The sequence below is a fragment of the Antechinus flavipes genome, chromosome 3 (assembly GCF_016432865.1).
Source record: "Antechinus flavipes isolate AdamAnt ecotype Samford, QLD, Australia chromosome 3, AdamAnt_v2, whole genome shotgun sequence".
Lineage (NCBI taxonomy): Eukaryota > Metazoa > Chordata > Mammalia > Dasyuromorphia > Dasyuridae > Antechinus > Antechinus flavipes.
The window spans coordinates 799,915-814,933 of record NC_067400.1 but is presented as its reverse complement, the minus strand read 5'-3'; the positions used below and the strand labels follow the sequence as shown (position 1 = coordinate 814,933).

The following is a 15,019-nucleotide window of genomic DNA, read 5'->3' as shown; positions in this document are numbered from 1 at the left end:
TCCTTCCCAGAGATCTGTAGCAAAGGAGACTGGGAAAGCTCACAGGACGGATTTGCACAGAAATAAGAGCACGGGAGCGGGCAGCACCCTCAGGCTTCTGTTCAGAGGTCCTGGCGGTCACCTTCCACTGGCACCTGTGCCGCCCACTCCATCCATCCTTCTGTCCCGCCCTCTGCAACCTGCTTCCCTTCTGCTCAACCTCCTGAGAGGTGCCAGATGGAGATCTCATCTCCCCAGACACTGGTGCAGCAAGGCCTTTGTACCACCCCCCCAAGGGCCATGAGCCCCGAGTCTGAGGGAGCCAGGGCCACCCTCTTTGGGTCCTACTCCCTGGTCTCCAGCAGGAAGAGAAGCCCCTAGTTGGGCTGAGCACAGGAAAGGGATCCAGAACTATCTGCTCCTGGACCGAGCCATGGGACATGTCTGATGGGGCGGCTTCTGGGCCCCAGGTGGCCCCCACGCCTCTCCTCACCAGCTTCTTGTTGGGTCTTGGGGGAGCAGAGACGCCCCATGCATGAGAGTGACCGGCACACTGTCTGCAGCCGGGGCAGAGCTTCACAGGACTTTCTGATTGTTTGGACCCGAGAGGTCACTGGGTGTAGGAAGTCCCGGAGAGGGAACTCCCTCCTTCTACCACAGGATTCCAAGCTGAGCCCATTCCTCCTCCCCGTTCCTGCCCTAGCATGGTTGTGTGCAGGTCGGGTCCATTTCCAGATTTCTTCTAAAAGATGAGGTGTTTTTTTTAAAAAGGAACTTGAAAATTTTAGCAATAAATGGAGAAATATGTCAACGAATTCACCAGGAACCTCTGTTAAAATAGCACTTCAGATACAAATAAGAAAGAAGCGTCCGTGAGAGTGGCTGTCGGCCCCCAAACTGGATCTGGACCCTGGGTGGCTTTGTGCCCCTCGGGCCCAGCTGCTCTCTCGGGGGCACATTTCAGGGCACGTTTCAGGGCACGGTGCAAGGGCTGAGCTTGCCTCCGGATGGCCTTGTTGAGAAGCTGCCCATGGGTGTGACCCGCTGACTGGGCCAGAGTGGGTGCTCAGGGGGAAGGGGCCCAGACAAGGGCCAGAGAGGCAGCCAGAGAATGTGTCAGTTTAGAGAATACTGAAGAAGAAAGAAAGGCTGGGGTGGCCAGGACGGGGGCCAGCAGCTCCGAGCCAGGGAGCGCACCCCCCCCCCAGCTGGGATACCAATGGCTACTGAAAAGAGTGCACTTCCCAAGGCTGCTCATTGGAAGAGGCCTCCTCAACCATCAGACCCGGCTGGCTCTGCAGGGAGGTGAGGGCCTGGCCCCAGCTGGCCACCAGCAGGAGGGGCCACAGGCCCTCAAGCATGCCCCAAGCTGGGCAGAGACCCTGAGGGCAGGTGAGCTCAGCTGTCAAATCTGTCCTCCCTGCTTCAGGAAGTCCTGAGCATGCTCTGGGAAGCCTCAGTCCTCGGGCAGTGACTGCAGCCCAGGGCTTGGATGCTCTCTGGGGACCTGTCTCCACGCTCTCAGCATCACCTCCCAATTTGGCATCCCACGTCCTCTCCCTAAGCCCTGCCCTGCGTGGGGGCCCCTCAATGCCCCCGCCTCCTCATTCCGATTCTTTTCAGGGTTGCCAAACACCCTTCAGCATTGTCAGGAAGCCACATCCTGCTTCTGATGGCCATGGGACAGTCAACAGCCACCATCCAAGGGCTGCTTTTGAGCTGCTCCCCGGCCAGTCTGGCTGAAACCTCATATGCTTCCTGCCCCCTCTGAGCCCCAGCCAGCATTTACCCTAAAGTCTGCTGATCCCGTGAGGTAGGTAGGTGCTGTTTATTCCATTATAAAGCCAGATAAACTAAGGTTTAAAAGTCAGGGTCAGAAGTCATCCCGACTCAGGGACCCTTTCTACCTCATCGTACCCACTCACGCAAGGGACACAACACTGACACCTGAAGCTTCCCGAACTCTCCCCACGTGAGAATCCTTTCATGAGAGAAACCAGTTTGGGGATCTACAGTGTATGGATTTGGAGTTTGAGGGAGAGTAGGGGTGTTAGACTGGGGTTCAAGGAGAAATGGAGTCACTTTTCTGAGAGAATTTGTGTATCTGAAAATGCCTTCACTAACCTTGATTAAATGCTCATAAAGTAGGGGAAGCTAGCCAAGGGACTTCTAAAGAGCAGCCACCATGATCCCAAGAGCAACCACCATGATCCCAGAGCAGAAGCCATGATCCCAAGAGCAGCCACCATGAAATCTCACTGAGTCCAAGCATAGAGCCTGAACATCACCTCAGCCAATTCTCCTCCACTGAAAGACACAGATGATCCCAGAGAGGAGAATTGAATGCCAGCCTTCCTCCAGAGATCCGGCCCTGAAGGGTAAAGTTGCCCCAGAGGAGAAGAGACTGGGCATTAATGGAGATAATGGATCTCAATGGAGCCTGGCAGCTAAACCAAGAGCCATTATCATGGAAGGTGACAGGAAGAGCCAGTGGGAATGAGGGCACATCAAGGCTGGTTTGATTTCCCAGCTCAATGTGATGTGAAATCGTCACCTGGAAAGTTATAAACAGATTGACTGTGCCAGGAGTCAGCCTGCCGACAGGACAAGAGACGATTCCCACTGGGCTTTCCTGGGCTTATGAAGAGATGTGGAAACAGGAAGCCCCTCCCTCTGCCCTGCCTAGGAGACACCCCCTTCCCTTCCTTCTTTCCTTTCTTCTATTTTGGCAAACGTGAACACAATGGAAACAATTGGGGAAGACACTGGTGAAGAGTAGGAGGGGTTCTGACTGAAGGATAGGGGAGAAATAATGGGGCAGCATCCCTCTGGCCTGGGTTGGGACATTAGGTCCAACCATGTGATATGAAGGAGCCCAAGGGGAGGAGCAATTGCCCTTCTTCTTCAGGGAACAAAAGAGCCTCTGGCTCTCTGGCTCCCGCTCCCTCTCCTCTCTCCTTCCCTCTTCTCTGTCTCTGTTTGTCTCTATCTCTCCCCTAAATTTCTATGAAAATACCAGTTTCTTTTCTTTCCACCAATATCAACAAAGTTGGCAGCAGTGGAGGTGCCAGACACAGATTCAGTTGGACAAGGGTGAGAAAGTAGGGACATTCACCAAGACTGAAGCCAGAAGCCATAGTAGCTGAGGCAAGGGAGGGAACAAATGGCTGCTGGAGTTGTCTTGGTCATTAGGCCCATTGTCACTGGACATCTCCAGTGACCTAGCTAGTCCTCTAGCCCAACATAGATTGGCTCAGGAAAGAACAGGACTTTAGTCCCCAAATCTGTCCTCTCAAAATCTGGAGGAGGGAATTCAATCAGGTCTTTTCCAATCAGATTCTGTGTGGACACAGTCCCTTGGGAAAGAGAAAGGTTTGGGAGCCATGTTTTTCTAGTTCTTTAAAAACCAAATGGGAATGAGCCAGGTTTTCCATCCATGTACCCATCCCTCCATCCATCTCTTCTATAGTCATCCTTTATCATTCATTCATTTGTTCATAAAACATTCATTGAGTGTCAGGTCTACTTAAGACCTAGACTTGGTGCTATATCTTACAAATATATTTGACATTGTTTTCTGGGATGGCCAAACCTGAGACCTGGAGCTCTGACTTTGGGAAAGGGAAATAGAAATTATGAAATCCACATGAAAGCACTTTACTGGTCTGGTTGGAGAAAGAGCTCTCTTCATCCCCTGGTCCAATGGACCTGAAGAAATCCATTTAAGCTACAGTATGAAGATCCAGGAAAGGCTTAAGGGTACGGGCTCATGATTGGGTTCCTGGTCCGAGTTCCACCGTGCCATCCTTGCCTATAGAGTCTGAACAAGAGACATGGCTCCTGTGCTTCCCGGTACTTGTGCTGAAAGAGAGCTCTGAGCCAGGTCACTTTAGGAAGTTCCTTCTAGCTGCGGAGCCATGCTGTCTTATTAATCTCAGTGGAAGGAGAGGGAGGAAATAGATGGTTGCAGAAATCCAGAGTAGAGAAGTTGTAAATGATATAAAAGGTTCAGAGAATCAAAGTGAGACTAAAAGTGAAGTTCTTTAAGGGTTCCTCCAGAGGGGAATGATGACCTAGGTTTCCATTTTTTTTTTTTGCTGAGGCAATTGGGGTTACATGACTTACCTAGAGTCACACAACTAAAAAGTATTAAGTGTCTGAGTCTGGATTTGAACTCAAGTCTCCTGACTTCGGGGATAATGCTCTATCCAATGTGCCATCTTGCTGCCCCTAGCTCCCCACTTCTTTGGACACAGCTCTATTCCTGACCTCAATGATGTAGAATGTGGCCCCATTCTCCCTGCTGTGACAACAATGTATAAATCACTGAGTCACTCGCTGGGGCTGGTTTAAGATGTCACAATCGATTTGGTTACACAAAATCAAAGACCCTCCAGGTCTTCTCTAGACTGTCGTACACACCCAAACAAAATGTCATGACTGAATACTGATTCAGAATGAGTGTCCATAAGGAGGGGAAACCTCAGCACCTTCTTTTCCCAGAATACTCTCTACATCTCTCTTACCTTTTTGTCCATTTATCTTTTTCTCGCTTTCCATACCCCTCCACACCCTCCCTATTGTTCATGTTAATTTGTCATCCCAGAGTCCAGCACAGACATCTGACTGAAGCGTTCTTACGAATGATCCCATGCCCCCTTTCTCCTGCAAAGTGGACTGGGGCTAGGGATGGGGAGGACACACTCCATTCCTGACTGCGCCTCTGGAACACTGGCAAAGAAACTTGCTCTATTTATGGGTTTGGGGTCTGCCTGCACATGAGGTAGCAGCTAAAAGCTGTGTGAAGAGGGGATACTTTTGCTCAGTATGATTTACAGGGACCACGGGCTCCAGTGACCCTGAAATCAAAATACCTGATTTTCAGTGGATCCCAGGTGGAAAGCAGATACGTGGATGTGCTCGTGAGAATACATGAGAATATAAATCTATACACATGCGTACCCACACATAGAACTACCCCGCTTAAGGGGAAAGAGCATGGGTTGCTGTCGAGGATCAGCTCTGCCCCTGAAGTCTGGGAGAATCAAAGGGTGGGCATTTCCTGTGTCACTGGGAGGTCCCAGGCCTCCCCCTTCTACCAGTTGGGCCCCCACTTTCCATCTTCACTTCTTTTGATGATGCAGATCAGAAGTGTTTCAAAACCTGCCAGGTGGGTAGCTGGGAAGAATCCAGGCACAGCAGACAGGCGCCCATGGAGAAGAGGTCCAGAAGGTTAATCTGGCTGTTCTCGTGGGTCACTTGTAAATGGTCTTGAGTAATTAACACAGAAGCAGCAAAAGACATTTTTGGCTGCAAATGCTAATAAAACTTATGATGCATCCTCAAAATGAATTGAATCTCACACTTGGGAAACTTCCATCACTGCCAGAAGAGATCACTCTGATGAAATATTGGCTGGGTAGGGCTCCAGTGTCGCTCTTCCTTCCCACTCTCTGCCTGCACTGACTTTGTGGTCCACACTTAATCACGGGCAGGTGCCGGCAGAGGCAACCCTGGTGAAGTGGCTAGAGAGCTGAACTTGGGGGCGGGGAGACCCGGTGTGCAAATCCCTCCTCTGACGCAGGTGGGCCATGTGACTGGCAAGCTCCCTAACTTCTTACTTTCCCCGGGTGGCCGAGTGCCAGGGATTCGCTCTCCAGGCATTCCCCACACTGATCCAATTGCAGTGCCAGGTTGTCCCCGCCAACTCCCACCCAAAATTGCGAGACTAAAAACTGACCTGGAACTCATGTTCATAAGCAGGGGAAGATATTTAGATGATTTTTTCACAGGGTGTAGAAAAGGTCTCAAGGATTACAGTTTTATAGGAAAAATAAGCACAGGATGAATGGTAAACTCTTGAGAATAAAATACTGAAGGCACCAAAAAGAACCCTTCCAGTGAGAAGGGAAAGCATAGTCACTGGAAGGGATAAATGGAGAGACACAGGGAGCTCATCATCCTGATGGACTTGGAAAAACCTTGCAAAACAATAACAAAGGACAGATACACACACAGGAACCACGTCCCAGACACTAAAGGCCGGATGAGCTGAGGCTGATGTTTTTATTACTATTTTGTTGTGGGTTTTAAAGCTATCTTGGGGAGAAAGCATCATCAAAGAGACAGGATGCTAGCTTGGGGTCGATGGGATGACAGGAAATGACAAAAGAAAGGGGAATGATTCAATTCCTATTTTGCATCTCTCTTCTCTGCTATGGACAATGTCATTTGACTTAGCTGATGTTCATGTAGTGTTCTAGGGCTGGCAATATGCTTCATGAAAAAAGGAAAAGAGTCAGTATGACAGAGTATAATGGGCTGTACTTGAAGTCAGGAAGCCCTGGAATACTTCCTATTTCTGTAACCCTTTGCAAGTGACTTAATCTCTGAGTGGCCACTTCCTCATCTGCAAAATGGGGATATTAAGAACTTCCCCTTTACCAGATGATCATGAGGCTCTAATGAGAGTGCACATAGAGCATTCAGAAAATACTGGAGCTTTTTATAAAGATGACCTGCTGTTTTTGCTGTTATGATAACTGAAAGGAATAATCATTGCCAATTAGGGAGGTCAAGTCACCTGCCCAAAAGAACTGTGTCCCTTGGTGCTAAAAGAACTAGCAAATGTGACTTCTGAATCCTTGTCAGTGATATTCAAAAGATTAAGGATGGATGAAGTACCACACAGTGGAAGAGGACAAATGTCCTGGTCTTCAGGAGGAAAAAAAGTCTTTACACCATAGGCCAGAGAGTCTGTCTTTAATTCTGGGCAAAATTCTTGAATGCATCATAAAAGAGAAGGTTAGTGAATCTATCCAAAAAAGGAAGCAAAGGTCCCAAAGAGCTAGCCAAAGAGCTACCAAGAAAAGATCAGGGCAGACTAGCTTTATTCTGCCTTCTTCCCTGCCCTTACCCCAGGATAACTGGCCAGTGGAAGAAGCACTTTAAATATTATTTGCTCATCTTTCCATTAAATATGATACAAAAGCTCTTTCCTCTCCCTGTGGCTCATACAGAAAGTTGGAAGCTAGACCACAATGCAGTTAGGTGAATTCAGAAGGGTTGAAATGAACCCTAATTCTCTCCAGGCCCCCCAAAATAGTCAAGAATGACCTGGCCTGGGGGATGAAGCTATTAAAGGGGGGAGCTGTCCTTGGTCCTGAGCCATTCAAAATGTTCCTGACTGGTATGAAGGCACAGATGGCATTGATTTAATTTGCTGAGAGGTATAGCTAACACCCCAAATGGCAGAGTCGGGACTGTGACAGCTAGAATGTGGGCTGAATCTAATAGGATGAAATGTAATGGAAAGTTCTAAATTAGAATTTCAAAATCCACCAAAAGCAGCTCAGTGAGGTGTGGCTGGGCAGAAGCTCATCTGAAAGCAACCTGGGGATTTAGCCAATTCAACAGTCATCATGTTCCTCTTCTGGACAAGACACTAATGTCCGACATAGGTCAATGGTGCCATATGGAAATCAGGGAAAAGGAGAGCTTTACTGGGCTGCAGTAAGGAGCTACTGAGCCTCACTGGAGCCAGAGTACCCAACCCTGAGGAAGACACATTTGGCTGTCATAGAGTGGGATGCATTTTAGGAAAGACATTGATGAACTAAAGTACATTCACAGAAAGGAAGCCAGGAGGGAGAACTCTCAGACCAGGCCACTTAAGGACTGGGTGAATGGACTGGGCATGTTTAGCCTGAAGAGGAAAAGACTTGGGGGGAGCCTGATAGCTGTTTTCAAATACTTGAAGAGTTGCCATGGTTGAGAGAGTTGTATTTGTATGGTTTGGTCTCGGAGAGCAGAGAACAGTAGAAGAAGTTGCAAAGATGTCCATTTAGTCTTGATTTGTAGAAACCTTCTATTAGATCTGCTCCAAGACTCAAAGAGATGGGCAGGCTTAGAATCTGGATGGACACTTGCTGGATAGATTGTGGAAAGTTTGATTTGAGGTATAACAGATTGAACTAGATGTCCACTGAGATCTGGGACATCTGGGAGATTCCAGAATCCCTGAATTTAGGGGCTCAGAGGGACCTTGCAGGCCACCAAATCTAATCCATACTTGATCTCAGTTTGGGAGCCTGGGATTGATTAATTAGTCCATTTTTATACTTCTAGTAACAACTGAAATAATTGTTTATGGAATATCTATTTTCAAGCTCTAAAGGACCCTCATATAGAAGAGTGATGTAAGTTGCCCTCTGATCCCACAGGGCAGAGTCAGGAGCTGGAGCTGGACAATTCAAAGAGGCTGACGGTCCTTACAATTTGAGCTGTTCCAGGAGGGAGTGGGCTGCCTTGGACAGTCAGGGACACCTTCCTCCTACTTGTTGGATTGCCACGTTGGGATTCCTTTGGGTATGATCTGGACTAGAGACTGCCATGGTCTCTCTCAGCTTTAAGCCCCATGGCCCCATGACCAGAACATGCTGGCTGAATGGGCAGGACCATTGCCAAGGTTGCCTTATTTTCCTACTTGACTTGCCTTCTTCACAATGCTGAGGTCATGTTGACTCTTAAGCCTAAGTTCACTTTTCAGAGCCCATGAGTCAGAGCCCACATTAGCATGGTAGCTAGTGAACATCAATTTTGGCTCTAACCAGGCTGCATGAAGACAGTGAAGCCCAAAATGATCCCTACATCTACCATGTTTATCCCTTAGCTATTAAAACAAAGTCAGATCCCCTTTTATGAAGTCATTCCATGCTGATCAAGTCCAGCTCGAAAGGTAGGCGTGATAGATAAGTGAGACATTTTAGAGTCAGTCACAGAAATGTCTTTGGCCACTTTCATCACTTGCTTTTGAACCAAACCTTACCCTGTGCCCATGCTCACAGAAACACTACCAATGACCAAAATGATCAAAATAAAGGATCTTTGGGATCTCTTTGCAGAATCTTTGCTATGAACCACACATCAGCACCAAAGCTAAAACCAGCTTCCTCCTTGTCCACAGGCTCCTTCATCATGAGCCCTTCAAGGCAAGGGGACACGTATTCGGTAAGAGAGTAGTTCTGAAGCCTCGGAGCCATCTCTACATGCTCCCCCTGACCCTGTCAGGAGGATTGGCAAACCTTCTCCTGCTTGGCTCTTGCACAGGTAGGTTTCTGTTGCTCCTGCTTCCATCTCATTGGTCATCAGCCAGTAATCTTGCTTGGAGGATCCCAGAAAGCTACACACTATTTGCAAATATTTGAAGAGCTCTGATTCCTAGAAAGGCCCTTCCCTCCCTCATCAGTGCAAACATGGCCCCATCGTGTAATGGGGCCTCAACCTGGTAATGCTGACTCAACCTGCTTTAGGAAGTGTTTCAATGCAAAAAAGGCAAGGGAGAGCATGGAAAAGCCAAAGGCTCTCACTGATTCCCAGAGAAGGCTAACCGATACACGGACACTTTCCAAAATGAGGGTAGAGAGCCCCAAAGTTCCCTCACTAGAATCTGCCTGAGAAGTGCAGGGATAGGGCCACTAAGGGCCCCCAGGGGAGGGCACTGGCCAGGTCTTGTCAGGTCTAAGGAGGATTCCCAGAAACAGGCACCTCAAAGGGGCTCCCATGCTCACCACAAGGAGAGCCGGGTCTTCCTTCAGGGCAGTACTGTGTCTTCACTTGGACAGCAAAGCATGTGTAACTGCAGCTCTAAACTTAAGATCACGGAATCAGGGCTTAGCTCTGGTGCTAAATGTCATGGACTAAACCATGGGAACTCCCTGATCCTCAGGCTCCTCATCTGTAAAACAGGGGAGAAAGTATCAGCATAACCTATTGGGTTGTGATAGGACGGATGAGCTTTGGAAGCCTTCAACCACCACAGGAAGGCAAGTTAGCACAATGGTGAGCAATTCTCCTCGACCACCAAGGGCTTCCAAGGAATGAGCGAGGGGGGACAGATCTGGGAAGCATCCACACCCCTGGAGCTCACACTCGGTGAGTTGCCATAACTGCACAAGCACACAAGGGCTTTCTCTGGACACTTCTCAGGGTATGTTCAGAGACTCAGACACTTAGAGAAGGGAGGGACTCCCCAGGCTCGGAGGGCCTCCTGACACTCCCCCAAATTGCAGCCTCCAGCCCCTTGGCTGTGCAGTCTACTCTGGGGCCACTCTTTTACTTAGGAAATGCTCCTAGCATAGGCAGGGCTTAGCTTTAAGGAAATTTGAGTGCGCCCCCGCCATTATGCTGGACCTGCTGGGCAAGGGCTGCCTCTCTCTGTGCCCTCAGGACTGGGCACAGGCTAATAAATGCCTGCTGTCTGCCACCTGCCTCAGGTCACTTCTCTTGACCATCATGGACCATACCCAGGCCATCTTCTCAAGGTCCCAGCACACAGAGAACCAAAAAGAGCAGAGAGAGAGGATGGGGGGGAGAGTTTTGAGCAGGACAGACACACACCAAGAACACAGGCAGACCAGAAAGGCCAGGTTATTACAGGAGACAGAAGAACAGAGCCAACCATCCCATTTTCCCAAGAAACTGCAGCCAGGGGCAGAGGAAGCCCCTCTCTGTGCCCCCTGAGATGCTGCCTAGCCGGCCTCTTCCCCACTCCCAAATCCAGGCTTCCTCAGGAGCTATGAGCCTCCTACTCAGGCTGAAGCCCGGCCGCAGCCCAGGGGTCCTTCAGCAGGCCTTCTTCACCCCCACTGGAGCGAGGGCTGCTGGCCAGCTTCTGGATCCTGCTTCCTTCCCTCTGTTCATCCCCCAAGGCCCAGAAGGAGGCAATGTGGCCATGAGCTTCTGGGGAGCCTGAGATGGAGATGGGGGACTTAATGGAGGTCTCTGAGACATGGCCGGGGTGTCTGTTTTGGCAGGGGCGACTCATAGATTATGACGATCAATCCCATTCTGCAGATCTGAGTGCCCGGGAGGCTTTCTCCAGACTAGCAGCCCACGGAGTCACTGCAGCTGCTCAGGTCCTCAGCCTTTCATAGGACACCCCAAAGCAGGTTTGGCTCAGTCTGTGCCCTCGTGTCCAGCCTCCAGCTTGTGGCACTGCCATGGTTAGGGAGAGTCGCGGGGTGCCTCCAGAGCCAAAGAAAACTGCCTCCCCTGGCCAACCCCAGCAAGGCACTGGGGCTGTAAACCTATGGAGCTTCTGAGAGCCAGTGTGGGAGTGTGTGTGTGTGTGTGAGTGAGTGTGTGTGAGTGTGAGAGTGTGTGTGACTGCATGTGTAGGAGACTATGTACATATGCTTGTGAGTGTGCGTCTGGGTGAATATGTATGTATGTGAAAGTGTGCACCTGTGAGGGACGTGTGTAAGTGTGTGTAAGTGCATGTGTGTGAGGGAGGATGTGTGTGTGTGTGTGAATGTGTGGCTACAGGAGAGTGTGAGTGTGAGTGTGTGTCTGAGTGTGTGTGTCTAGGTGTGTGTGTGAGTGTGTGTGAGTATATGTGGGAGTGTATCTGTGTGTGTGTGTGTGTGTGAGTGTGTGTGACTGCATGTGTGGGAGAGTATGTACATATGCTTGGGAGTGTGCACCTGGGTGAATATGTATGTATGTGAAAGCGTGCACCTGTGAGGGACGTAAGTGTGCATAAGTGCATGTGTGTGAGGGAGGATGTGTGTGTGTGTGAATGTGTGGCTACAGGAGAGTGTGAGTATGAGTGTGTGTGTCTAGGTGTGTGTAAGTGTGTGTGAGTATATGTGGGAGTGTATCTGTGTGTGTGTGTGTGTGAGTGTGTGTGTGAGTGTGTGTGAGTGTGTGTGAGTGTGTGTGAGTATATGTGGGAGTGTATCTGTGTGTGTGTGTGTGAGTGTGTGTGACTGCATGTGTGTAGGTACATATGCTTGGGAGTGTGCACCTGGGTGAATATGTATGTATGTGAAAGCGTGCACCTGTGAGGGACGTAAGTGTGCATAAGTGCATGTGTGTGAGGGAGGGTGTGTGTGAGTGAATGAGTGTGTGGCTACAGGAGACTCTGAGTGTGTGAGAGTGTGAGCCTGTAAGTGTGTGCACGAGGGTGTCAGGGGGCCAGTGTGTGTTCACAGGAGCTTGTGGGTGAGCACGGTTGGGGGTGCTGGGAGCGGGGCAGTGCCCGGTCCGTGTGCCAGGGCCCCATCATCTGGGCACATACTCGCTGGGCAAGCCCGTCCAGTTCCTCTCCCGCAGGGCCCGGTCCACAGTCCGAATGTAGCCATCGATGAGCTCCTTCATCTCGGCCGTGAAGGCTTGCTCGGGTTCTCGCAGCCGCCCCCCCACCCTCCGGAAGCTGCCTTCCCTGTTGCTCTCCACGCAGAGGAGCCGCTCTTCTGTCACCGATACGTTCAGGAAGGCCACCATCTCCCTCAGCTTGGGGAGGAGGCTCCGGCGCAGGTCCTCGTAGTGGACGACCAAGAGCCGCTTGCCGTACTTGAGCCAGTCCAGGACGTGGGACGACCACCAGGATGCATAGCTGTTGACGAAGTCGGGCCACTCTGGAGCAGGAGAGAGGGGCACAGAGGGAGGGAAAGGTCAAGATCTCTTTGGGGCCCATGAGTCTCTCAGAGCCAGCAGAGGACAATGCCCCCAGACCCTTAGACCCACGAGGAACCCCACTCCCTTCCCAGGGGATATCCTGGACCGTACCCTCCCTAGCCTGGCAGGTCTGGCCCCAGGGGGAGTCTTGGGGATGGCTCCAGGGCCCCTGGGCAGATGCCCCTTTGCCCTGGCCAGGGCCCCCAGGCAGAGAACTCTGCTGTGCCCACATGGGCTGGCCCTGTGTCTTCAGCGGCTCTGGCCCCTGAGCTTTGGAGTCTTTGGGGAACGAGCAAGTCTGTTGCTTGCTGACAACCAGGTCATTGTACCAGGACTGCCAGTGGTTTTGTGATTACCTCCGCCCCCACCTCTCTCCTGCATTATATAAAGCATTATATGCTATATACGGCCTGATGGGCTCTCAAAGCCCCCACTGGAAGGCTGGACCCCAGAGGCTCCTGGAAGACTGGGGTGTATGGGCTATTGGTCCTCTAGAGACAATGTGGGGATACCAACAGAGGGCCCAGACTGCCCATCACTCGCCCTCTCATTGCCTCATGGCCCTCCCACAGTTTCCTGGAGACTCCTGGATGGGGCACGGGGCTGTTTTGTGGGCAGCAGATGCACCCCATGTTGGTCCTTCCAAAAGAGGGAGAACCTTCATTTCAGAGAGTTCAGGATCCCTCAGAGAATGCCGCCATTTCTGCACGGCAATTTGCCTCCCCCTCGTCCTCCTGCTGCTCACTTCTGGGCCCCATTTAGTGCCCACATCCCATGTCTGTCCAAGATCAAGGTACCAAGAAACCATCTCAATGAGCTCATCATCTGAGAGAGCATGGAAGAAGGGTGGGGGGCCTTGAAATCCAGCCCCCTAGGACTGGCTGAAGAGAAGGCCAAGGGGAGACAAGAGCTGCTTTGGGACATGGCTCTGTCCTTAGAACTCATGTCAAGGACTCCTGATGTGTAAAGCTGTCCCACAGTGGGGAGGACTTCTCAACTGGCAGTGGGCTCCCCCTCCTCAAAGGCCCTCGAGCTAAGCTCACCTAGCTGCTTGGCAAGGATGCTGCTGAGGAGAAAGGGAGTGAGAGGGTTTCTGAAAGCTCAGGGCTTCTGCGAGCTAGAGGCAAGTGCTTGCTCTGTCCCAAATGCTGTGGTAAATGCTAGGGCACCTGGCCTTCAGGAGTTTACAATCTTGTATTCTAATATGGTTCTTTTTGACTCTCTCTCTTCTCCTGCTTGTACCAGTGAGCAGGTCTTGATAGGTTCTTCCAAAAGACCATCCAGAAATGTGGATAACATCTAGAGCAAGAAGGAACCTTAGAACCTCATTTTATTAATGAGAAAATTGAGGCCCAGAAGAGAAAGTGACTAAGGATTATGGGACAGTACACCTAGAGCTGGAAGGGCCAGCTATCCACACACACTGTCACCCACAGGACTGGCAACCAGCTCAACAAAAGCAGGGGAGGCAGCATAGGTCAAGCAAGTTGAACCACCACCACAATCACCTTGAACACCATCTCTCCTCCAGATCTCGGTGAAGACAGATTCCGAGTCCAAGAGTTTGGGCAAGATGCTCAGGGCCCACAGACATTAATTGGGGAAGCGGCCCCCTTCCTGGGAACTGATTGCTCCCGTAGAGAGTCCCTGTCATCCAAGTCCTTGATTGTCCAGTGGCTCAACATCAGAAACTGATGAATTTCTACCATGTCTCATCTTCCCCATGAGAATGGAAGTTCTCTGATGCAGTAACCACCTGACTTTTCTCTCTGTGTCCCTAGCACTTAGCAACATTTTACACATAGTTAATGCCCAATAAATGACTCGTTTGTTTATAAGAAACTCATATTTTTGGGCTGGTTTACTCAGAATACGATGAGCATCTCCTCTGCTACTCACGGGGAGCAGCCTTGGTGATCAGGGCTCCTTTTGCTGTGGACTCTTAAGGCTTGGATTTTCTCCTTTGCATAATGAGACAATATTTGGGTAATTCATTCAGTTCCAGACTTTTGCTTGAAACTTTTCAGAATTGAAATCTCTTTGCACTTTTATTAGGCTTTTCCAAACATTATTTTTAGTTTGCTAAAAACATACCCCATGCACCAGGCTGAGAAGCTGCCAGTTTCATATTCCCTGCATCCATGCCATCCTCACATTATATCTGGTCCGCTTCCTCTTCCATCTCGCCTATGGGCACACTTGCCTTCTTCACTCGTGGTCTTGTCCAATTTCTCATAATAATTATTGGTCCAAATTTATATTAAAAGCAGTTCTACCATCAGTGGTCCCTGGTTCTTTGGCTAGACTGTCCCTGATACTAATGAGGTCTCTAGTCAGAGGTTTTGTTCCTGTGTTTTCTGATATTGAATTAGCCTTGCATGGCCTGGCATAAACCCTCCCTAGTCGTGATGGATAATTTCCTTATTGTGAAATCCCAGAGGAATTCCTTCTAATTTTCTAGGACGTCTAGGAACAAGGAATTTCTAGATCATTCATATATAGAGAATTATTGAGTATTACCCAATGTCTCTGGTCAGAAAAATACAGTAGTAATTTGAAATTTGAAAATCAGGTTAAAATA

General features: G+C 49.9%; 1 protein-coding gene across 4 annotated transcripts in view; it reads right to left on the bottom strand.

Annotated features, from left to right (window-relative positions):
* Positions 1–6,725: 6,725 nt before the first annotated feature.
* WSCD1 (WSC domain containing 1) overlaps positions 6,726–15,019 on the bottom strand; it is a 50,116-nt gene continuing 41,822 nt past the window's right edge. For 2 of the 4 annotated variants that reach the window (XM_051991484.1, XM_051991485.1), the window contains 2 exons: positions 11,820–12,398; positions 6,726–11,496 (listed from right to left, as the gene is read on the bottom strand). In XM_051991484.1, the coding sequence (XP_051847444.1) occupies positions 12,043–12,398 (356 nt within the window). In that variant the 3' untranslated portion in view covers positions 6,726–11,496; positions 11,820–12,042. Of the gene's footprint in view, positions 11,497–11,785; positions 12,399–15,019 lie in introns of all 4 variants that reach the window. The other 2 variants (XM_051991487.1, XM_051991486.1) reach the window with 2 other exon arrangements.